We start from the raw sequence: 25,075 nt of genomic DNA, 5'->3' as shown, positions 1-25,075 counted from the left end.
CGTAATTTAAAATCATGATTCAATGAATTGATATCATTGTCACTTGAAACAAAAGACCCTAGTTCTTAATTAAAATCAAAGAAACAAGTAATAAGGGTGCAAGTATACATTTTAAAGGATATAATAAGTTAATAACCAGTTTCTATGATAATTAAACTTGACAATTTAATATGGTGACAGGGAAATTACTTTGCAGAAATCAAACATGCAGTAAAACTATGCCTGGATCATTAGGACATGAAGAGCAAGATGCAAAAACATTTGCTTCATGGGTAATAATAATAATATGCATTTATATAAGCTTATATACTATATGTATTTAATTAACATCAAGTTTCATTGTTATTTTAGGGAATTGACTATTTGAAGTATGATAATTGTGAGAATAATAATATAAACCCCAAAGAAAGGTATATATGTGGTTTTCAAATTGCATATACAAATCAACTAAATAGATATCCAGTTGGAGAACAACAGGAGATATTTAAATACAACATGAATCTAATTCAAAGAATTTCATTATCTTGTACTCAGTTTCGAACCTGACCAATATTTGCATCAGATCCATGCTTTACTGAACACTTGACAGAGACATCTATTTTTTGGTGTACAGATCCTGATACGCTTGAAGTTGGCAATGGTGGTATGATAACAACTTTTCCTTTGCATATATAGGCTCCTTCATTGATTGGTTGTGACATTAGAGCACTGGACGACACCACAACTACTAAGCAACTCGGAAGTTATTGCAGTAAATCAAGGCAGGATTAGACTAAAAAATCCTCAAACATCTCTTAACAATCAATGCTTTTAATACTAATAACCTTGTGGTTTTGCAGACAAACTAGGAGTTCAAGGGAAGAAGGTGAAAAGTAAGGATGATTTGGAGGTAATTCATTTTCTCAAATTATTATCAGTGTTGACGTGTAAATATATGTTTTGTGTCTTATGTCTATGTTAGTATTTGTATTCCATAGCTTGTCACTTAAATAAGTAGATACTAGATACTATAACTAATAGATGTTTCCTTGGAGAGAAATGCACTTGTGTTAGTAGTGGGAAATTTCTTCATAAAACTTGTTGAAGCTATGTGTTTTCCAAGAACATATAAAGACAAACCACTATCTATATGGAAACTAAACTTCTAATCCCAAATAAATAGCGAAATCAGAAAAAATAATAATTATAAATTTATAATAACAAAGTAATATGAAAACTAATCTAACGAGATAATTTAAGATATTCTAAGATTAGAAACAGATCCTACGAGATAAACTAAAATACTCCAACATAATATTAAGATGTTCTAAGATAATTTCTTATATTCTAACACTTCTTGAAGCACATGTGCAGATTTGGGCAGGCCCTCTCAGTTATAACAAGTTAGCAATGGTCTTATGGAATAGGAGTTCATCGAAAGCAAGAGTGACTGCATCATGGACTGACCTAGGTCTGGAACCAAGAACTTCAGTTGATGCAAGAGATTTATGGGAGGTGAGAGACATAGTTTGACTTATTTTGTTCTTCACAATCCCATGAATTCATAGCATTAAAGACACCTATAAGGTTTTGAGTTTTTGACTATTTATATTGAAATTTGCAGCATTCAACACAATCATCAGTTTTTTGAGATATATCTGCTGAATTAGACTCTCATGCTTGTAAGATGTATGTCCTGAGTCTGAAATAAGTTCTCGATATATTTAGACAGAAAAGGAGACAAACAACAGAAGTCAGGACTACCACAAATGCATTGGCAATCATTCGAGGTTCCGTAAAAGGAAACAGAAATCAATTGGAAATTTATTTGTCAATAGGAAATGCAGAAACAAAGGAATATAAGTTATATCTCTAATATGGTTTTCATTGTAATCTATACAATGAGGACAATTTGATCTCAATACGACACACCTTCCAAATTATAAATACTGTGAATCTAAATGATGTTCATTTAACATGTAACCCATTTAAAGGATAAGGGATAAAAAAACAGTTGAAAAAGGGAACTGTAAGTCCTAGTATTGAGAATTTTACAATCAGTATTCACAATGTTCTACTTCTCTAACTAACTAACTAACCCTTTTCCCCGAAATATTATGGACCTTGCTTTTAGGCCTAAACAAGCTAATTTATATCCATAATCCCCATCAGATTTTACATGTATTCTACCTTTGTATTTGTAAAGATTCCAAAACAGTATATCAGGAATGGCAGCAATGAATAAAAAAGAATAGTCATAAACCAGAGCTTACGGTCTATTAGTCACAACAAGACTATCTGATTCATCCTCTCGGTCTGAATGAATATTGAAATGCAATTTTTATCATATAGTTAACCATCAAGAAATTTACTATTGTTAAATGTATTGGCTATTCTACAAATTTCTTTCAAGTTGGAACTCACCAATCTACCAATTTCTGAAGTATAAACACACTTAACAAAATTGATTGAAATGATAAAATAATGTTGAAACATTGATTCAAAATAATAATGTTTAAATAGAAAAATATCTTACCTACTTTCGGTCTTAAAGAAGACCTCTCACAATCATTTCTCGAAGAAGTTTCTCCGCTTTTTCATTTTCATCACTTTTGAACAGAGAAAGAATAATTATTTCGTAAGTGAAAGCATCTGGAATGCAGCCATTGTCTTTCATTTTTGAGAACAAATCCAACGCTTCGTCCAACAAGCCCTTGTTACAAAACCCATGGATCATAATGGTATATGTATAGACATCTAGATTGTAGCCTTTGACCAAAAGATCTTCAAAAATCTTTAGTGAATCCTTTATTCTTCCACTTTTACACAATCCATCGAGAAGAATATTATACGTGGACATATCTGGTTGAATACCCAGGTCTTTAAATCTTTTCAATAATGCAATTGCCTTGTCAACATCACGGCTTTTGCATAAAGCATCCAATATAGAATTGTAAGTATATATATCAGGTGGTTGGCCCCTATCATGCATCTCACCAACAAGCTCCAAAGCATATGTAATTCTCCCCGATTTGCACAAACCATCGATGAGGGAATTGTAAGTTACAACATTAGGAACAATTTTTCTGGACTGCATTTCTTTGAAGAGGTTCATGGCTTCATCCACCATTTTAATCTTACAGAATCCATTAATCATCATACTGTAGCTCCTAACGTCAGGAGCCACTCCCCTTTGGGCCATAATGTTGAGTATACTCTTAGCCCTGTTCACTTCATGAACGAGGCAATATCCATCTATTAAACAGTTGTAAGTAACAATATCCGGCTTTATGTCATTTTTTATCATCACAAGAAACACATTTTTAGCTTCTTTCAACTTCCCTTCCTTACAAAAAGCATCAACCAATATATTAAAAGTATACACATCTGGGTTGATGTTTTCCATTGTCATTTTATTAAACAAATCAATTCCTTCTTTTAATTGACCCATGATGCAAAAGCCACTAATTAAAGCATTGTAAGTGACAACATTAGGAGAAATTCTCTTGACAACCATTTCAAAATATAAATCACACGCATCAGAAACAAGTTTATCTTTGCACAGACTATCAATAATCGTGCTGTACATTACCACATTAGGTTGAACCAATTTCCCATCAACTCGTCTCAGCAACTCTAGAGCTGCTCTGGTTTCTCCAACTTTACATAACCCGTTGATCAAAGTCCCGTAACTAACTTGATCCAACTGAAATCCTTGTGCTACCACCTTGTCATGAAAGTGCAATGCTTTATGAACCTCACCTTTGAGACACAAACCCTTGATGAGTGTATTTAAAGTTATTGTATCAGGATGATAACCCCTTTTGAGAATCTTTGAGAAAACAGAGAAAGCAAAAGTTATATGACCCAATTGGCAAAAACAATTCATTAAGAGATTGCAATTTACTAAGTGAGGGTTGATTCCCCTAACTTCCATTTGTTGAAAAAGGGAAATAGCAATTGAGTAATGCTTAGCTTTCACAATGGAACCTAAAATCTTGCCAAATTCAATGGGTGGTGGGGTAGGATTGTTATGGAGCAAAGAATTGAACAATGAAATGGAATTGTCAAGATGAGGATTATTGAATTGAGGGAATAGGGTTGAAGCTGAGAAGCAAAAAGAAGGAATGAAATTAAAAGGAAGAAACTTTTTGGGAATGAAAAGAGAAACAAACCTTGACCTAGTTGAAAACAAAAACATTGTTTGTTGTGGTTGCAGTGGCTGTGATAAACAAAACCTTCGAATTTTCATGTTTGTATGTTATATATAACTGTCCAACAGAGCTTATATAGAACTTAAGATCGAACTCTCTTTTAAACAATCACTTTTTCAATATGTGAAATAAACGTTGGTTTCAATGTTTTATACATTGGTTTTTCAACTTTAGTAGAACATATATATTTTATACTTAATTGCAGATTTAGTTCTTCTATTTATACTGATTCATAAAATTAGTTCTTTTATTTTAAAAGTCGATAATTTTGTTCATTTTCTCTGATTTTTAACTAAAAAATGATGACTTGAAATATTTTAAATAATGTGACATATGATACGATGATATAGAATGATTAATACCCATGAAATTGAAATAATTGAAATAGTGAAAATTTAATTTTCAAATTCAGAAATTTTTATATTTTTAATTAAATGAATGACATATAAATAATTAATGCGTCTAAAATGTTCTATATCATAGAATTGTATGTTACATCATTTAAAATATATTAAATCGTCATTTTTTTAGTTCAAAAATCTGATCGAGAGACCAAAACTATCGACTTTTAAAATAGGAGGACCAATTCCGTAAATCAGTCTAAATATAAGGACAAAAAATACAACTACATCTATATTTTACTAAATAAAAGAGTGAAGGGTAAAAACATAATCTGTTAGTATTACTCTTGTTGCATTGATGGGTCATCATAACTTAGTATAAATAATTAAATTTAATTTGAAAATAGTTTAATAATTTTAATATTTTTTTAATTTCAATTTAGATTATTTTTTTTATAAAAATTTTTAAAATTTATTTTTCTCAAAAAAAGATCGAAATTTATTTTTCAAAAAAAAAAATTAAATCATTTTCTTTTTATAAATTCAAAAACATTTTTTCCTAAAGAATTTTCAACTTATTTTTGAAAGATAATCGAAACTTTTCTATTTGAATTTTTTTATATCTAAGTCGCACTACTCCATTTTTTATCATAGATCTCAATTGCAATTGTTGCACCACGAGGTCTTGGGGGGCATAATGTGACTTAAATAAGCGCAAAAAAATAACATTGCATCAAGTTTTGGATCAAAATTTTGTTTGAGAGATCAAAACTGGAGAAAAATAAAATGGGAGGATTATTTTCGTGATTCAGTTAAAATAAGAAACCAAAACTGCATTTAAGCCAAAATTTTATTCAAAATATTAAATTAATTTATATTTATAAACCGATTTTCAAAATCAATTCAAAACTAGACTGAACTTTATTTGAAAGTGATTTTTAAGAACTACACTAAACAGGTTCAGTTCTTACACTATGAATACTCTTAATTGCAAATTGTGAAGTTACAATGTCGATTTACAAGGAAAGGGGTTTGAATTGTAAATGCACCTTTTAAATTCCTGTTAAAAATTTAAGAAAATAACTCAAGATTGATCTTGGTTATAAAAACAGAAAAACGGAGAACGTTCTTGGTTTTTATCAAATACAGAGAAGGTTCCTTGATTAGTTTAAAACAGAAAGTCAGTTTGTGTTTTATTTTAGTTAATCAATTAAGTTTAACAAATAAAGAGATATGATAGAGAATACCACACAAAGATATATCCTGGTTCACCCAACTTGGGTTACATCCGGTTCTCACAATGTGAGTTTTTCCACTAAGTGTTTAAAACAAAGATCCTTCTTGATTTTACAGCACCTAGTCTAGATCACCTTTGATCTGTTTCAATCTCTATTACTTTCCACCCAGAAAGTAACAACATCTCGTATCTAACTTTGATAAGATTCAATACAATCTAAACAAACTATAAAGAAACTCTTATAGTTTGAGTTTTTACAATAGGATTGTTTTTTGATAGAATCTGAGATATCTCAACTCTTGTTTGAGATTTGATTCTTTACAAAGAATTCAGTAATGATCAAGCAACCTGATATTTTAGAACTGCTTCTTCTTTGCAAAATTTGAGAACTTCAAGTATGTGTATGTGATTGATTTGTGGAATTTTACAGCACTTGAATTTCTTGTGTTTATTCCTGGATATTGGCCTTCTATTTATAGGCTTTAGAAGCATTTAATGAAGGTCAAAAAGAGTTGTTGATAGTGCTCTGTATTTTTGACTGAAACCAATATTTTAGAATAAAAATAATCCAACATTGAATTGATTTAAAACTGTTTTAACTATTCTGTTACAACTTTTAAATCAGTTTTGTCTTATAGTTAAAGAGCCTTTGAAGTTTCTCCCTTAATCTAGGATGATACAGTTTCAATCTTGAGTCTTGAATGTAGTCAAGAGAAGTTTGGAGAAAGATTATAAGCCATTGCAGAAGAGAATAGACTGCTGCTGGAGTTATGCAGGAAACAGAGATTAATTATCAATCTGGATCTATCATTTTGATCTTTCTGGAGATTTGATGATCAATATGGAGTTCATGTTTTGATCATTCTAGATGTCCTTTGTAATGTCTTATCATATATCAAGGTTGATCAATCTTTCTTGACAGTTTGACTTTTAGAGTTCCAAAACTGTTTTACTTTGACTGTTTCGAGTCCTTTTATTTTAGTGATCTGATATCCTGTTTGAGCTGGGATGAATCCTAATTATTCCTTGTCATGTACTGATTCTTTCGAGGCAGAATCTTTGTTAAAGAGGTGGAGAATGATTGGTCAATATGATGCGATGAACATTCTTGAAACTGGAGATCATTATCTGTTTTTATGCAGAATGTTCTCATTGTTGTCTTTTCTGCTTTGCTTGATTCTTTTCTTAATTAAATTCACTCAAAAGCACAAGTTAAATTAACATAACATTTTAGAATCATAATTAACATTCTTAATTAACCTTTGTTTATTTTCATCAAAACTTTAAATATGAAGTTTGTCTCAACAAATAGAGGTGTGTAAAATATATAGTTAATTGGACCATATCAATAAATTGAACTGCACTGCACCAAAAAATTCAAATCAATTAAATAATTGATGAATTGAACCACATATTTAAAACAAATCAATTAACCAAACATAATTTTAAAAAAAAAATTGAAATTTGTTTCTACAGAAAACAAAAAAAAATCAATTTTTGGAAAGTTTTTGAGAAAAAAAAAATCAAAATTACTTTTTCTTGAATTTTTCGATTTTGTTTTTGAAAAATAATCGAAATTTTTGGTGTATATAATACCAACTATAATCTTTACGCCAAATATGTGTACCTTTTAGTTCAAGTTTGTTTTGAAATTAACATATCACTATCAGTTAGATACACATCATTCTAACAACATCAACAACTATTGCTTCCAACCACCACTCATCATCAGCCATGGCTAACCACCTTCATCATCACCAACCGTCCACCTCCAACCACCGCCAATATCACTGATCAACCACCTCCGACCATCACTACCACAACCAACCACCATTTATGACCACCCACCTCTAACAACTGCCACCATTATCTCCAATCACCTCTGTCACCACCCACCTTCAACCACCGCTACCACTATCTCTAACACCCATCACCATCTCTAACCACCGTCCATCACTACAATCACCGTCTGTCACACTTCGACCACCAACTCCGACTATCAATTATTTCTTTTAGTTGCAGCCGTCTTCGAGAATTGATGATTATTATGATACTCATCTTCTATGGCTACTACTTTCAACTACTATTATTAAAATTATTATGACTAAATAAATTATAATTTTATATGAATTATTTTAAAATAATTAAATGATATTATTATTATTATTATTTTATGTTGTCTTTTTTAATTATTTTTAGGTGTTGATATTTTTTTATATTCAGTGAATTCATAATGACACTTAGTAAAGAGAATGTTTGAATTCAAATAAAATAAAAATTAAAAATTAAACTAAATTTTAAAATTGAAAATTGAAAATTCAACTAAAAACTAAAATGAAAAGTTATTACTTTTGTCATTTTGTCAGTGTAAACACAAGTTTGTAGTTTTAAGAATGATTCTAAAATATTAATAATATAAACGGGTAAGTTAATATAAATATAAAATTTCCAAAATTAAATTAAATATTTACTTTATGTGATAATACAAGTTGAATTAAATTTATTCGACCTACTTCTCAATTCAAATGATATATCTTTGATATCGATTTAGCTAATAGATGAACACTTTAACATGTATGCCATCAACGAATTTTCCACCTTCCTTTTCTAGTACCTCAAGAATTAGAACTCATTCTCTAAACTTTGATTTACTTCTTCGATCTTTCTCTACAATAGAAGAAATACCATCAAAATTCTCCACTATAAAACATAACAAATATATTTTTATGTTGATAGATTTTAAGAAGAAAGAAAACTAAATAATTGGATCAAACAAAACAAGGATAATTCTCTAAACCTGGCATGGAGGACCTCTGCCAGGTTTGTGTAACTCTTGGCTTTGTTTGCCTTTTTCTGATATTGATACTTTGCCGTGATGATTGAATAATTTGTTGTTGCAGGGTTTCTCTGGGATGAATAGATTCAACACAAGCACTTGGAGTAAGGTCCAGTGTGAGATGATAATAGCATTCTTATCCTTTGCTGATTATTTCCGGCCGAGGTATTTTCTGTTGGAGAATGTGAGGAACTTTGTGTCTTTTAATAAAGGACAGACATTCCGTTTAGCTTTGGCTTCACTTCTTGAGATGGGTTATCAGGTAAAATTGCATAACTGTCTTTTTTCCTCAAGTTATTTCACTTTGGAGTTAAATTGAATCTTAACAACTGCTGATTTTCTGTGATTGGCGTGATCTTCCAGATGAAAAGGTAAATTTCAATCTTTGTGAACTTTAGTATGACCATTTTTTTTTTTTTTGTGTGGTTAATAATCTAATGAATGTTATCTAATGTATAATGCAGATTAAATTGTCTACTGGACAAGTTGTTGATTTGATACCATGGTGCTTGCCAAACACAGCTAAGAGACATAATCAATGGAAAAGACTCTTTGGTAGGTTGGATTAGCAAGGAAATTTCCCAACTTCCATTACTGATCCTCAACCAATGGGGAAAGTTGGAATGTGCTTCCACCCTGACCAAGATAGAATTCTTACTGTTCGTGAATGTGTCCGATCTCAAGTAAGTGCTTATACCAGTAGATAAGATCATTTTTCATTATGTCAGTCATGAGAACGAAGATGAACCATAAATATCTACTTCTAAGAGACGCCGTTTGTGATCGTTGGTGTTTTAAACATTTTTCAAATTCATATTTGAATTTCCCTTTAATTTGGTATCATCTTTAACTTACAGTTATATTATTTGAACATTTAAATACAGATATTGTATGTGACACCTTATATGTTTATCTATATCTTTCTCTTGACTTTTACAACTTACACACATTTCAAAGTACACAAAAACCAAAGAACATCGTATTTGACATAAAAAATCTGATGTTCAAAAACCATTTATTAACTTATCATGTTTTTCATCCATAAATGCAGGGCTTCCCAGATTGCTATCAATTTTATGGTAACATCATACACAAGCAAGGCAGATTGGTAATGTTGTTCCTCCTCCTTTGGCATTTGCATTAGGGAGAAAACTCAAAGAAGCAGTGCATAATAAAAGTAGCTCCAATTAGATGAAGTGCTCTTATGATATGAAACATTAAATAACAATACGTAGTCACCATAACATTGCAAATTCTTATCTTTCAGGGTGTTTTTAGAATCGACCTACCTTTGTATATAGAGTTGTTGTCTTGGCCATTTATCCAAGCTTAATCAATTCCTTGTTTTAAAGGATTGACGAATGGATGGATAATGCTATAAAACTCATTTTCTATCAACTTGGAATATTTTGGGATTAGGTGATATTTTGGATCTTACATTGAATATTACCTTCCAATGTATAGTTAAATCGATGAATACTTATAACTAAAGTGAATCATAATTCTGATCCTCTGTATTGAAAGAATTAAACAATTTATTAATCTAAATTTGCAATAGCAATTTAGTTTTTTAAATTGAAAAACTTAATTGAATTTAATTAATTTTTGCATCAAGACAAACATAGACCCCTTAAAATTATGATATTAGGTGTATTTGTTTGAGTTTAAATACAGATAATTTTTGTTTTAAATGATTTAGAGATTTTTTTTATAAAAAAAATTAATTCCTGTTTATTTACTATTATAAAAATAATTTTTTTAAAAATGTTTTTAACCTATTTATATATAACTTTATAAAAATAATTTTTTAAACTATAAAATTACCATAAAAAGTAATTTCCATACCTAACCTATCATCAACCCAGAATAAATAAAATATTTCAAATTGTAATTGTCTCATACCATAAAAATAACATGATTTAAATAAAAGACAGACAACAACAAAAAATAATTTTTAATTTTAAAAAATAAATTTTTTCATGAAAAAATTTAAAACAAACACAGCCATTTTTTACGTAAAAAATGGCTAAATTGACTCATTTTTCAACCTAGGAGACTATATTGTCATTTCTCAAATTTTATAAACTAGTTCAACATTATCGATGTCAAAGACAAATTTCCTCCTTTTAAGAGTACCTAAATCTTAAATAGTTCCTAAATAAAACTCAATATAATGATAACTTCACTTTAATAACCAATATATTTTGATATACTAATCAATAACTGAACGGACTAAACTACTACCCCTTGCCCAAGAAATAAATTACAACGTAAATCCTTTTCCTAGATGTTGGGGAAGCTCCATGGGGAAAACCAGGATAATTTATCGTACAATGTTGTTGCATAGCCTGGTATAGGGATATAATCAAACTATGCAAAACAAGAATAAATAATAAACTCATACATTTAGTCTACGAAGCTGAAGACGCAACATCTACTACATCATCTGACTCATCAACTATCATGTCGTTTCTGAAAAGCAATTTCAGATATGGAAGAACCTTGGGAAGCACTGGCAAATCTGCTATATTGATACTCATCATGTCAAATGCAACACATGTTTTATGCATGTGTGTTTTATCAAATACAGGAATTTTTGGATATCTTTGGCTGAAGTGAGTAAGTATGATACGATATACATTAGCAGCCTCTCCCATTTCTATGGCTTCATTAGTGGTGCTGTGGTTCTTTGCTATAGCCTCCTCTACCATACCCTCCTCAAAAGTTGCCTGCATCAATTAGCAATCCATAAATTACCAAGATTTACAACTTATTTCATTTCTAAACATATAGCATCTTATGACAACTTGTAAACACTTATATTTTTATCTTTGATTATAGAATTGACATTATACATAAGTACTTATACACACTCAATCAATAAGCGCTTATTTGAAATGTTTATGCAATTGCACCCAATAAAATATCAAATAAAAAACACTAGCGTGGATAATAATGCATATTGTTGGGTTTAAAACATTCACACTGCAGAAGGGATTGAAGCAAAGAGCTTTAAAATAGAAGACTTGCCTCGTGTATAAGAACGGTTGCACCTCGAGATGCTTCTATTAGCTCTGGGCAGGGTCTTGTGTCACCAGAATATACAATCTTCCAACCAGGTATCACTTTTCCAACACTATTAGTCCTCTCTTCTGCTTTTAGAACAACACCAAATGACTGTGGGCAGTGTACAACGGGAAAACTAATCAAGGCATTGAGACCAGCTTCGTGGATTGCCCTCTTCAATTTCCTTAGGAGGGGATAAACATCACCTTTGTCAACAGGACTATCTGGTCTTTTCCAATAGCTTTCCATACGAGACCCTTTAGCAAATAAAGTCGAATCAACCTTTGATGCATTTATTTCTGCATTATTATTGCTCAGATCTTGAGAATTGACTGTTTCTTGCAAGTCGTTCTCAAAATCATCCAATGAAGCTTTTGTGGTGTGCTTGCAGTTAAGAAACAGCATATCTAAATCCTCTAGTCTTTGGTATGCATTTAAATATCTCTTGAGCTTATTTGGTCCTACAACAAGCACCGGTTCATGAGGAACCCCCTTCAGCAAGTCACGGCGCAGAGCGAGAATCCTAGCCAACCCAGTGTGGTGATCAGCATGAATATGTGAAATCCAAATGCAGCTTAAGGATCTCACAACATCATCAGCACCACTTACACCATATCTGTTTTCAAAGGACACATCAGCCAACAGCTCAGATTAAAACAACAAACAAGTGCAGTACAATTACCATCAACTTAAGAATTTGGATAGACTTGCCTTCTCTTAAGCTGTCCCAAGGTTCCTTCACCACAATCCAAGAGCAACCCACCTTTCGAGAAAAGATTTATATATATTGAGCTCACATTTCGATACTTGGATGGCTGGGATGAACCAGTTCCAAGAAGCACTATCTCCAAGTCATCTCTCCTTACATTTTCCAAGCAAGCAGGAGTAATTTCATCTTCACACAGCCATGGCTCCTCAATTACCATCTTATGATCAGCCACAGGAATTAAATCATCCTTTGTCTGACTGCAATCTTGCCAGAGCTGACTGACATGCTGTGCTGCTTCCACAACCTCTGGAATCTCTGACTGCAACTCATCAATGATTTCAGAGGAAGACGCTGTAGTTGGAATACAAGATCTATCCAACCCAAGATTAACATAGGGACGCAAAGTGAACTGTATAACATAGAACAATAAATTTATCAATATATCAACTTGGCAAAAGCAAGAGACAGATTGAACAAGTGAAACAATAGTCCTATGGTGACAAGTATATCTGGGAGATAGTTCAAGTAGTGCATATCAAGGAGGAGATGATGAAAGCTCTACCAAAAAAGTAGTCATGTGAGAAAATTAATAGAAGCTCTAGTGGGAAAAATGGATCAGATGTAAGATAATTTGATTGCAAAAGTAGAGGAAGACCTGAGAAAAGAAAGTGCTCTAAATGTATTATTAGTGGTGAGAAAAGCACTCTCAAGGGATTTGACAACACCGCTCATGTTCATTATTAGTGGTGATCAAACAATTTAGAGTTGTCCAAACAAATTCGCAAATGTTAGATGACCATATATAGAGTTAATTTGAAAATCACATGGTTGTTTGTCACATAAGCTTGGGTTGCAGCATTAGGCATAAGTCATAATCACAATGCTTTAAGCTGTTAACACTTAACAATATTAGTCTCTTCATTTTCAAAATAATGGTCATCAACAGTCGCGTGAAAATTAGAAGTTTCTCAATTACCAAAAACGATATTTTGACCTATTTAAAACAAATAAGTTAACAGCCAATCCGCGTCATCTTTCGTACCTTGAGAAGATTTTCAGCATTAATGACATTAGAAAGCGCTGATAATGAATCCTGCAAAAGAATCAAATCAAACACTTTACTTAGACACATGTATGTCTTAACTACCATTCTCCATGAAAACAAATTTCCCTTTCTAGCTTATTGTGACAAACCTCACTTGAAGCAAGAGATCCAGGTTTTGAGCAATTATGATTTGGAAGAGACCAAAATCCGGGAGCTGGAAAGAACCGAGGACACAAGTAATTAAGCCGTGCTGCAATTCTTGCACTAGCTTTCAATATAGGAATCTCTACATTCTTCCTGCAAACAGCATGAGCAACCAGAAAGAAATTATCAGTGATAAAACAAGGAGAACTAGAAAATAGGACCATCCAGAAAGACTAACACCTTACTTTTCATGTCCGGCCATGATATGCTGTGCAGAACCAAATGCCTTCATCCATGTTTGGTATTTTGAACAACTTACAACAGATTCAGGAGACAAGTGAATTACACATGCAACACCCTTACCAGCCTTTGGCAGGTTTCCCTCCACTTGATCACCATAGGTAGCTAGTGATTTTGAAGACAATAATGCTTCCAAGTGAAATTCTGTTGGGCAATCCACAAGGAGTACAATAGGACCAGGAATAGAAGGACCCAAGACATCACTTGGATGAACCTATTGTGGTAGGAAAACAGTTACAATATGAAGTATGGAAGCTCGACATCAAATTAATTAAAAATAAACTAAATCACATGTAATTCTGACAGAAATCTATCTGACACAAATTCGACTTCTTTTGTAAATTTCCTTCCACCTGGTTTGGGTATATAAACAATGTGTTGCTATTTTGAGGCTTACCATAACATTCTGGTGATCAGATTCCACCGAATTTCCAAGTTGCAGTTCGCGATACTTTGGCCCAGGTCTGAGACCGAGTGCCTTAGCTTTTCCTGGATCAAATTTTCCCTTGATCTCAGGCAGTTCACAAACATATACAACAGACATATCACCAGGCTTAGCCGCTGGCAGCTTTTTTCCATTGGGGGAATCAAGGATTTCTGTGCTATGATCTGCCCTTTGTGAAGGGCTCTGACAAGGTTTCAGGAGCTGGCTTTCATTGTTACTTGGTTGAAGGATAATGGCTGATATTTTGACCACCTCGTCATCAACAAGAACAATGGAGTTATTACTTTGAAACTGCACAGTGGACTCATTGGTGCCAAAGGTGGGTCCAAAGCTTTTTGTGTGAACCATGGCGGCATTGGGAATAAAAGATCTCATGGCATCAATTAAATACTTAAGATCTGAAGGGCCCCATATGTTGAGCTGCAAATTAACAGAAGTTATCATTTATAATAAATTTAATTGATAAAGCTGGAAAATTAAACAAAGTTGGACTACTACGTACAGTCATCCCCTCTTCTCCCATACCAGCCAAAGTAAGCAGTAAACCTGTGAGTTGATGAGCAGTGGTGAGTATTTTCAAAGCTCTTCTCAATGTATCATTACTCAATATCAAATTTAAGTGCTCCATAAAGCAGAAATACAATTTAAATATCATATTTTAATATGGTATGAACAATGACTAAAACCACAACATAAATAATAATCAAAGACGGACCTGGGAGCCCACCCGCAGTCTCGGAACAGACACGAGAAAGAAATATGTGATCTATCTGAAGAAAAATGAAAATTAACAAGACTTAGAAGCTAGAAACTGTAACAAACTATCTCTACATGAGTCAATAATAAGTAAGACTCACACTGGAACAAAAAAGTGTTAAAGTTCAAGATACTCGATACCTTTGATAACTTAATCCTATGCTCCGTGCAAAATCTTTGTAGTCCCTGAATTGAATATTGAATATGATGATATAAGGTGAATAAATATTATAAGTCATACATACTTTAAGTACTTATGATAGCATATAAAAAGGGATTTAACATCATAGAGTCCCTAGGTGCAATACTTACCTCCCCAGCATTAAATATAAATCTTTGATTGTCAAAGAAAAGCAGGACCGCAGGTGATGTATCTTGAGTGTCCATTCCAGTGCCCAAAATCTACGGTCCACATCACAAACAAAAAAATAGAACAATTTTGTAAATTTCTACAGCAAACTATATGAGTAAACGGATATTTTGGTACTTACATGAGTGAGACATTGTCATTATAGCCCCTCAAGGTATCAAAATCACAAAAACATATATACTAATCGTATCGAAATCACAAAAACATCTTCAAATGTGACTGTTGTGGGTACTTTTATGGATCAAACTAACTAAAAAGGACACATTCGATGATCAAACTAACTAAAAAAAGATACACGAATATAAGTATATTGTAGTAATTTTAATACATTCAAGGATTAGGGCTCCACGTATTTAAGGATTAAAATTCAAAATAACGGATTATTATCCTAATAAAATAAATAAATAAAAAGAGCAAAATTATATGAGAGAATATCTTCCTATCTTAACAGCGTATGAAGAAAAAGAATAATGCAATGGGGGGAATACCTGTACATATGAAATAGTGTTAATGGGATTGAGTTTGCGAACTTTGAGTTGAAGATTTTTTCTGGTGAAGTTAGTTTTGTCAGTGCCCTCTGCTCTTCTCTTGTTGAAGCCAGTAGTAGGACCCAAGGAGCTGCTCTCTTCAACTTCCATTGCGGTGTACCTGCGGCGAAGATTAAGAGGAGCTACGTTACGACGTCGTCTTGAAGAAGACGCGATAAGGGTTGACAAAAATCGGAGATGGGAGTTGGGTTTAGAGGAGAGGAATGGAATGTGCCGAAAGTTTAAAATTTGGGCCATTCTCCCAATTGTTCTATTTATCACAAAGGGTTTTAGGCTTTAAAACCTCATTTCAAATCGGCCCATCCGGTTCAACCGGTTCGATCATGTATTAAGAACCGCTAATCTAAAGAAGCGCGATAAAACATCTTCGGAACCGGGACCGGTTTCTGAAAACCAGCCGGTCCAGAAAAAATGACTTAAAAGATTATTTTTGTTTTCCTTACTTTGCTCTATCCCTTCAGACCTCGGACTCTCTAGTTCGCGCCGCCGCCGCCTGCTTCTGTGGCTTCAGAGTTCAGATCTCACTATTTCGTTTGGACGACTCAGGAAGTTGCTACAGCATTCGAGTCAACGAAGAGGGAAATTGATGTGACGTTAGGATTTGAAAGGGTTTATAATTTATTAATTAATAGCGAAACTGGAAATTGTGAGTTGGTGATTGAGTTCTAATTCTGGACATGTTTCGCTTAAGAAACAGTTGCAGTAGTATTTCCTAAATTCTGATTTGAGATTAATTACTGAACATAAATAAATATAATAATACATATAGAACAAGAAGCTGGAATAGCTCAGTTGGTTAGAGCGTGTGGCTGTTAACCACAAGGTCGGAGGTTCAACCCCTCCTTCTAGCGATTTTTTCTCTATTTTTATCCAGCACTTTTTAATTTTTTTCTCTATTTTTTTTTTCCTTAATTTTTACCCGGGCCTGTTATTGGCCCAACTAACTTTGTTGTCGCCATTGCTCTATAGCCCAAACTCAACACAACCATAATTATAACAACAAAAAACACTTCTCCAAATATAAATATTTAATTAATTTGATATATTTTTCTTATGGAGTGAAGCAATTGAGATAAGATGATGATCACAGAAACAACCACAAATGAAAGACACACTCCACTAACCTCAAAACATCCTTCACCACTTTGAAATTGAAGATACCCTATCAGTCACAAATGTCACTCCTCCAACTCAAACTAACCCCTTATCATGCATTAACCTCTCTCTCTCATTCCTCTCATAAATTCAGACCCAACAACAGAACACTACTCCTTGCGAGAACCAAAGTTAGAGCAATTGGCACTGTCCCTGAGAGGGATTCACAAACCACGGACTCTAATGACCCACCTTCTGTCGGCTTTGCATTTGTCAGTGTAAGTTCAAATTTAAATACATTAGTAATTAATTAATTCCACATTATATACTTGCTTTTGTATTTTTATTTTTTGAAATTAATTAATCTCCAACTGTTTTGTTGGTTAGTCTGTTTTGCTACCAGATGGAACACCAGATGTGCACTATCGTTCTGCTAGTGGTGGCCAGAAGCTTAGGAACATAATGCTCGATTCTAATATTGAACTTTATGGACCCTATGTAAAATCTCTACAACTTAAACTTTTTTATTTTTATTAATAATTACATTCTTATATAGTTCTGTTAATTTTTCCAGGGCCGAATTTTGTTAAATTGTGCAGGGGGTGGAACTTGTGCAACGTGTATGGTAGAGGTGAGCTTTAAATAACAATGAATTTTTTTCCCCTGAAGTTAAGACAATTGTATAGTATATAGTTATTATTTATTAGGAAGTATGGAATATAAGTGTAATGTGTAATACTTATGGAATTTTTCAATTGATATTAGGTTCTTGAAGGAAAGGAGCTTTTGAGTCCTCGAACTGACAAAGAGAAAGAAAAACTAAAGAGGGTAAATATGACTGAATGTTAACTTGATTGTTATTTTTAAAGATTAAAAAAATAAATCCTAGCATAAGTATATCTGATATATTGTGTTTTTTTAGAAACCAAAGAATTGGAGATTAGCATGTCAAACAACTGTGGGTGAACCAGATTCCACTGGGGTGGTTAGTACTACTGGTCTTTTGGGTCAATATAATTAATATACATAAGATTAGAAAATAAATGGTTTTAATATTTATCATTTATGCTTATTTGATTTTTCATTCCATTTGATGTAGGTTGTGATTCAACAACTACCCGAGTGGAAAGGACATGAATGGAAATATGAGAAGTTTGATGATGAGTCGGCAGAGTCTTCCTGAGGAAAATCTTTACTGCAAATTGTGTAGAAAATCTTTGATACTTGTAACTAAGTTATATATCTTCTTCTTTAGAAAATTTCATATTCTCAGTTTTTTCATTACATTATTCATCACATTAATACCAAGGTCCTTATATAGGAAAAGTTACATGCGGAATATAATATAAAACTAGTTTAACTAAAATGTAGAGTAATAAGTGATTATGTTATTCTAATGTGGCTTCAAGTTGGGTGGAGACTTAAGGAGTGAAATAATGAAGAGGCTGAATGTTCTACTCCGCTCATAACATAATTAAAAAACTGATTCCAAAATAATAATAATAATATTAACTCTTAGTGTTCTGCTTTTATTTTTGTGATAGGTTTAATGATTTTATAGCCACTTTGACATGTGTTTTTAATTTTCTATTTTAAAAAAAAAATATTAAACTACTCATTCTTAAATGATATATCAATCTACCTACCGTTCTTTTAAATAAAATATTAAACGATCATTTTTAAGTCGTTATTTAATAATTATCTTACATTTTCTAATCTATGACATGTTAAAATTAATTATGTGTGTATAATTATACTACATTTATTTACATCTTTTTATTTGCTTTTTTATTTTTCGCCTAATTTTTTATCTATAACCTATTAAGTCTGCATTTTGTTCTATGATTATTATGATCCATGGACAGTGGACCTATTATGAACCATCAATGAGAGTTGAGTCTAGTAGAAGTGATTAAATTTTCATAATATGATAAATTTCAGTTTAAATTTCTACTAAAATATATATTATATTTAATATTTGACACACATTAAATAAAATTACCTCAAAAAAGAAAACCGATCAAAAAAAAAATTGGAATAGGAACCAACCATGATCCTTCTTAGTGATCAATACCCTTTTGATATGCAGAAAAATAGTTAGAAGTATTTTGTTCCTAATATGGACTCTTATTTGTTTATAGTGTGGAGTATGCCTATTAAGCAAAGCTAGATAGCTTCTTGATATGCTTTAACATGAAAGATTAATCCTTCTTCATCGTCTTCAAATAGTGACAATATCCATATTAGTAGCTCTAATCAAGATGTACAAGCACCAAAAATGTATAAGATAGAGAGAAAACGAAAAACTATTCAACTAGAGAAGAGTCACTTAAAGTTGTAGAGATCAGATAATAGAGTATGCAAATAGATTTAAATAGTTAGATTTTAATAAATAATTTAAATAGTTAGATTTTAATAAATAATTTAAATATTTAAGTTAGTTGTAGAATTTTATATTCGTATAGCTTTTATTTTAATTATTTTTTAGTTGGGCTTTTTAGCCTTTAGACTTTTTATATTATTATCCTTTTTTTTTTATTCTCTATATGCTTTAAAGGTAGTTAAGCATTTTTAATTAGTGAATAGGTAAATTGGTTTTTGAAATTGTAAGCATTCAAATTAGTTCTTAAATTTTATAAATTGACAAATACTTCTCTAAATTTATAAAATATCAATCATAATAGTATCTCCACAAATTTTTGTTAGATATTTGGATACGATAGTGTAATTGAATATGTGGCTTATCCATGTTGATACTACATCAATATTACCTTCTAGATCACAAATTTACTGATGAAATTTTTTCATCTCAAATATAAATTTGTGAGTATTTGTAATTATGTATTGACTACTTATGGCAAAATTAGTCCATAAATTATTTAAATTTCATAGGAAAATTAATCTACGTTAATGGCATTGATAAGATATTAATATTGGGATGTCAAATATTCAATTAACATGTTAAAATATAATCTCTAACGACAAAAGTTTAAATATGAACTATTTTGATTGATACTTTACAATTTTAGAATTGTATTTACCAATTTACAAAATTTGAGAACTAATTTAACTAATTCTTAGAATTTCATGAATCAATTTGTCTATTTACTCTATTTTTAATTCTCTTTGTGCTTCTATCGTATGGCAATAAAACAATTATCTCTTTGTTTGTTATATTTAGATTTAAAAATCGCCTAAGATTAAGGTTCTGGCTATGAGTTAGGCACCTCGGTCGCAACCTTTTTTTCTATCAACTTTTCTTGTATTAGTCAATGTGATTAATTAGTTATATTGTATCTTTTTCTTCTTATTTTGTGTTGTTCATCTCAAATTGAAAATGTTAATCAACACTTCTCAACTAGTTATAATTAATTGTTAGTTGGCTATATTAGTTGTCTTCGGAATACTATATAAAGTGAATCCTACCCACATTGTAATCATCTTCTTCATAGTATTAGTTCAATAACTCAATTTTTTTCTCTATTACTCATTATCTTTATGTTGGGCTATATCATATTTCTCAACACTGCCTTCTAGAAGTAAAAAGTCATATATAGTTTTTTTTATTTACACATTAAAACAATAACTTAAAGTGATATCAATATAAAATAAATAAAAGAGAACGAAGATGTGTCCTTGAAACTATTTTTTTATTGACTAAATTATCATTGATCAACAAAAGTTAATATATTTAGTCTGTAAATGAATCAACTATATCAATTTTCATTAACCAAATTATCATTTAAATGTTTTTTATAAAAAAAATGGAACGAATAAATTAGTGTATAATCGATCTTCTGATTCATCAGGTTTTCATTTGCTTTAGAATAGTGAAAATACATTCTTTAATTTATTTGAGTTTTTAATTATTACAAATAGATGTGAATTTTCATAATAATTATCTTCATGAATAAATTTAAAGTGTTATTTGATACACGTGACTAGCTATTTTTTTATTTTTAATTATTTTCTAAATTAAATAATGTTATATTAGCAATTTAAAAAAAAGATAGTAGTAAATTATAAAATCAGAAAGAAAGTAAATGTGAAGACTAAAATCACTCATTTGAAATTAGCAAAGAGGAAATTACTTAATTGAAAATTTTGATTGATAGAATCGCCACTTTGAAATTAAATTAAATTAAATTAAAGAGAACAAAATAACACAATTAAAAAACTTAATGGAAAAAAAGTGTATTTAAGCATAATTTTGAAGCCCAGTCCAGCATGTAGAACCTGGCGTTTTATGGTCCACAACTCAAAGAAGAGTATATATGAATGTATGTCGACGAAGGGTACCTATACAGTAGTTATGTTGAGGTGTAGAAGGGACAATGATTTGGTTGAGAATCCATCTTTTGGCATAACTCTTTCAAATTTTAACAGTCGACCAACTATTTTGCAGTCACGAGGATGCAGCCAGGAAGGGTCCTCCTTATTGTCTTCACTCCCATGATTTTGCATTGCTTGGACCCACTTACATGCTAATAAGTTTCTACAATTGATAATTCATACATGCTGGGCCCACTTTTGAAACCCCAGCATGAATTGGACAAAAACATGAGGGCCATTTCATTCATGCCCATATCCTAAACGACCACTGTACTTCTAGAGATATGTACTAAGCATATATAGCCATTAGCAAGACATTATTTTCCATCCTTTAGTACTAGGTGGAAATACTTTTTTTTTTTAATTACAAAAATATTTTTTTATTTTATTTTAAAATTTATAAAAGAGTTATTGAAAACAAAGTGATGTTTTTGTGAATAAAATTAAACCAATATATGAAAAAACAGAAAATGTTTATCCAAACTAAAAAGTGAATAAGCCCGTGTTTGAGGAGTCTCTATATCTAAGCATTAGCAAGTAAGCAGTAAAATAATTTAATTAATGCAGCTAACCACTTACATTTTTCCTCTGTTTTTACCCTAACACTAAACTTATATTGCACCTAATTTGTCTATGAAAATTATGCTTATAATAATAAATTAATTGAACTCAAGTGATTAATAAACTTTAATTAAACATAAATTATTCAGAAAAATTCGAATTTAAATTGTAATTAAAATAATTCTTATTTAGACTTTTTTCACCTCTCAATTGAACTTTAAATTACTAGATCTATCTCATTCACATGAGAATTAAATGGTTAAAAAAAAATATGTCTATTGATAACTCCATTTGAGATCTCATTTATTACATAATTAAAACAAATTATGCTTATGAATCGTTGATATCTCAACTTTATTGACGCGCAAAAAAAATCAACAATGATATGTATCACCCAATAAATTTATTAGAAGCAACACAAAACGTGAGGGAAGAAGAATAAAATCCCATGGTAATTAAACAAAATGATGATTAGAAAATAAATTCATATTTCTAAAATGATCCCTAGAAATGAAAGGGAAAATTAGGTTTCACCAGACAAAACTGCGATTGGATATAACAAAAATATATAGTTAACTTATTTATACACATATGAGAGCAGTGAAAACACATATGAATACAGAGATTAATACAGTTCATGGGAAATATATTTAAAAACATTAACCGCCAAAGTAGAATCACATTTCAAGAAATGCCTCACGTTTTGAAGGGAATTTCCATCTCAACAACATTAAGAATACTTCAAAGTGTAACAACTATGTGGATTTATTTAATAGAGTTAAACAAAAGTTATATGTAAAAAATACTACGACATGCACGTTTTGATACTTAAAGGATATATTCAGAATAAAAACATAAATAATTAAATAGTAAATTTATATATAGTCCTCATGCAGCAGACAAGACAATCATAAAAGTTATCCACCAAATACCTGAAAATTTAAAACCCTAGCCGAGCATAGGGACTTTCTCGTATGAAAATTATTCAAGGGAAGCTAATAAGAGATTATTTTTATAGAAAAACCGAATATATTTTGTATTTGTTTATTATTAAAAACATTATTTATCAAAAACTATTTTTAAGAAAATTTACTCAAATAGTTTCTTATATGAATAAAAACTTCTTAAAAAAATTGTTACTTTTAGAAGAAAAAAATGTAAATCAATATTGTGGCAATTTATGTAATAAGTTTCTCTTTATTGTGGCAATTTATTTCTATATATGATTTCACTAAGGAGGTAAATTGAATATGCTTGATTGATATCCAAATTTAAAATAAAATAAAAAATAAGAATAGAATATTTAGTTTTTATTTAGAAGAAAAACATTACATAACAACTCTTGAATTAATCTTACATGAAAACAATGATACATTCTCACTTAATTGCAGTTTACAAATAGTTGGACCTTCCGTTCACACTTTAGAACAAAAATAAAAAGTGGAAATGATAATTCATAGTGATAACATTAATAATTTATTACAACTGTTGATACTTTGAGGACATTGTGTTCACACTCATTGTAACCAAATTTTGGGGACATTTTGTTCACACTCATTATAACCGTTCACGTCTGCAAATTCACTCGGATTCTACATAGAGTATATCTTCGCTAATTAATCTAAATTTCGTTCATATAAAAAATTGCAAAGATGAACTAGTTGCTTTCCTTCCTTTTATTGAGTAGGAACTAGGAACTAGGAACACATATATCACACAAGCAAAACAACAACCTCAATAAAAGAAAAAAATCACTTGGGCATAGGTTGTTGATGTTTTGATGGAATGAAGAGATGAGTATAGATAAGACCAGCCAAACCACCACCAATAAGAGGACCAACCCAATATATCCAATTGTCATGAAAATCACCACTAACAACTGCTGGTCCAAATGAACGTGCTGGATTCATTGAACCACCTGAGAATGGACCTGCAGCTAATATGTTTGCACCAACACTTAAACCAATTGCTATTGGTGCTATTGTTCCTAATGACCCTTTCTTTGGATCAGCTGCTGTTGCATACACTGTATACACCAATCCAAATGTTATCACTATCTCTGTTACTACTCCTTCTCCAACTCCAACACCTGCACCTATGCTATGGATTGGAATATTTGTCTTTCACAACAAACACATAACATCCAATTAGTTTCCATTTTATAATATATTGATTGATAAACATGGCATCCATATATGATTGAACTTACCAAGCTTCCAGTTACAAACTTGAGGAGTAAGCATGCAGCTATGGAGCCAAGAAACTGTGCAATACAATAGAAGAGAGAAGTGAGGATGGTGATTTGTCCACCAAGAGCCATTCCAAAGGTGACAGCTGGATTGACATGGCCACCAGAAATGTTAGCTCCAACAGAAACAGCAACAAAGAGAGCAAAACCATGACATACAGCAATTGATAATAACCCAGCTGGATCAAGTGCTGCATCTGATGTCAACTTATCTGCAAAACCACAATGTTTTTTTAACTGTTTATGCGCTTTCCAAACTTTTGCATCTTCATTATTTCATTCAAATATTTACTACTTCTCCTTTATATATTATAAAAACAAGTGTAATGAATATTATGTTGTAGATTAATAAAGAAGGAAAAGTAATTACCAAAGGCTCTAGTAGAACCAACACCAGCAAAAACAAAGAGTAAGGTTGAGATGAACTCAGCAATATATGCCCTAATAGAGCTGGAACTGAAAGAATCCTCAAAGTCTCCAAATGATATGCGAGCCATTTGTAGTGGAAGTAAGAATATGAGATATCTATAAGTTTCTAATTAGTAGTATATATAGCACAAATGCCTTCTATATTGTGAGCTGTATTTATAATTATAGAACAAATCATTGCCAACTACTCGGTCTAGCCTTATTAATAATTATTAAGTTCACGAATATCATCCACAAGCTTGCATATATCTTTATTAATTATAATTATTATGGTTAAGCTATATTTCAAAATAAGCTTGTAATATTAAACTCAATAAATAAATAAATGGTTATCCTTAAATTGGAAATGGAAAGGGACACTTGAAATTATAAGGGTGGATGAAATATATATATATATATATATATATATATATATATATA

The 25,075-nt window shown here is 31.2% G+C and overlaps 6 protein-coding genes and 1 non-coding gene across 14 annotated transcripts; 4 read left to right on the top strand and 3 right to left on the bottom strand.

The window, feature by feature from the left end:
- Positions 1-170: 170 nt before the first annotated feature.
- Positions 171-1,630, top strand: LOC140919002 (alpha-galactosidase-like). The gene is made up of 5 exons (XM_073364259.1): positions 171-272; positions 676-751; positions 840-889; positions 1,354-1,494; positions 1,604-1,630. Exons 1-5 carry the CDS (start codon positions 171-173, stop codon positions 1,628-1,630), a joined length of 396 nt encoding a protein of 131 aa, XP_073220360.1.
- LOC101488669 (uncharacterized) lies at positions 386-4,301 on the bottom strand. 6 transcript variants are annotated; one of them, XM_073367211.1, is made up of 2 exons: positions 2,516-4,301; positions 386-1,681 (listed from the first exon to the last, which is right to left on the bottom strand). In XM_073367211.1, the coding sequence occupies exon 1, from the start codon at positions 4,229-4,231 to the stop codon at positions 2,528-2,530; it is 1,704 nt and encodes a 567-aa protein (XP_073223312.1). In that variant the 5' UTR covers positions 4,232-4,301; the 3' UTR covers positions 386-1,681; positions 2,516-2,527. The 6 variants fall into 6 exon arrangements, with proteins under 6 accessions (XP_073223312.1, XP_004486762.1, XP_027187319.1 ...); XM_004486705.4 differs by having other exon boundaries at positions 386-1,640; XM_027331518.2 differs by having other exon boundaries at positions 386-1,637.
- Positions 4,302-8,363: 4,062 nt separating this feature from the next.
- LOC105852124 (DNA (cytosine-5)-methyltransferase 1A-like) lies at positions 8,364-10,184 on the top strand. Its single transcript, XM_073364849.1, has 4 exons — positions 8,364-8,591; positions 8,672-8,869; positions 9,072-9,290; positions 9,659-10,184. The coding sequence occupies exons 1-3, from the start codon at positions 8,574-8,576 to the stop codon at positions 9,174-9,176; spliced, it is 321 nt and encodes a 106-aa protein (XP_073220950.1). The 5' UTR covers positions 8,364-8,573; the 3' UTR covers positions 9,177-9,290; positions 9,659-10,184.
- Positions 10,185-10,778: 594 nt separating this feature from the next.
- On the bottom strand, positions 10,779-16,696 carry LOC101489661 (tRNAse Z TRZ4, mitochondrial). Of its 3 annotated transcripts, XM_073367202.1 has the most exons (13): positions 16,434-16,696; positions 15,931-16,090; positions 15,385-15,474; positions 15,214-15,258; positions 15,032-15,086; positions 14,819-14,862; positions 14,269-14,736; positions 13,817-14,085; positions 13,582-13,724; positions 13,425-13,498; positions 12,385-12,791; positions 11,638-12,289; positions 10,779-11,336 (listed from the first exon to the last, which is right to left on the bottom strand). In XM_073367202.1, the coding sequence occupies exons 2-13, from the start codon at positions 16,078-16,080 to the stop codon at positions 11,019-11,021; spliced, it is 2,715 nt and encodes a 904-aa protein (XP_073223303.1). In that variant the 5' UTR covers positions 16,081-16,090; positions 16,434-16,696; the 3' UTR covers positions 10,779-11,018. The 3 variants fall into 3 exon arrangements, with proteins under 3 accessions (XP_073223303.1, XP_004486765.1, XP_073223302.1); XM_004486708.3 differs by lacking the exon at positions 16,434-16,696 and having other exon boundaries at positions 13,425-13,475; positions 13,577-13,724; positions 15,931-16,246; XM_073367201.1 differs by lacking the exon at positions 16,434-16,696 and having other exon boundaries at positions 15,931-16,246.
- A 71-nt stretch (positions 16,697-16,767) lies between these two features.
- On the top strand, positions 16,768-16,841 carry TRNAN-GUU (transfer RNA asparagine (anticodon GUU)). The gene has a single exon. It is a non-coding gene; the product is annotated as a tRNA-Asn (tRNA).
- A 195-nt stretch (positions 16,842-17,036) lies between these two features.
- LOC101490201 (photosynthetic NDH subunit of subcomplex B 3, chloroplastic) lies at positions 17,037-18,369 on the top strand. The gene is made up of 6 exons (XM_004486710.4): positions 17,037-17,363; positions 17,473-17,583; positions 17,660-17,716; positions 17,851-17,913; positions 18,008-18,070; positions 18,185-18,369. The coding sequence occupies exons 1-6, from the start codon at positions 17,166-17,168 to the stop codon at positions 18,266-18,268; spliced, it is 576 nt and encodes a 191-aa protein (XP_004486767.1). The 5' UTR covers positions 17,037-17,165; the 3' UTR covers positions 18,269-18,369.
- Positions 18,370-23,412: 5,043 nt separating this feature from the next.
- LOC101490523 (aquaporin TIP2-1) lies at positions 23,413-24,785 on the bottom strand. Its single transcript, XM_004486711.4, has 3 exons — positions 24,597-24,785; positions 24,188-24,438; positions 23,413-24,098 (listed from the first exon to the last, which is right to left on the bottom strand). The coding sequence occupies exons 1-3, from the start codon at positions 24,721-24,723 to the stop codon at positions 23,730-23,732; spliced, it is 747 nt and encodes a 248-aa protein (XP_004486768.1). The 5' UTR covers positions 24,724-24,785; the 3' UTR covers positions 23,413-23,729.
- Between the last annotated feature and the right edge of the window lie 290 nt (positions 24,786-25,075).

The sequence above is a fragment of the Cicer arietinum genome, chromosome 1 (assembly GCF_000331145.2).
Source record: "Cicer arietinum cultivar CDC Frontier isolate Library 1 chromosome 1, Cicar.CDCFrontier_v2.0, whole genome shotgun sequence".
NCBI lineage: Eukaryota > Viridiplantae > Streptophyta > Magnoliopsida > Fabales > Fabaceae > Cicer > Cicer arietinum.
This window is presented reverse-complemented; position numbering and strand designations above follow the sequence as displayed.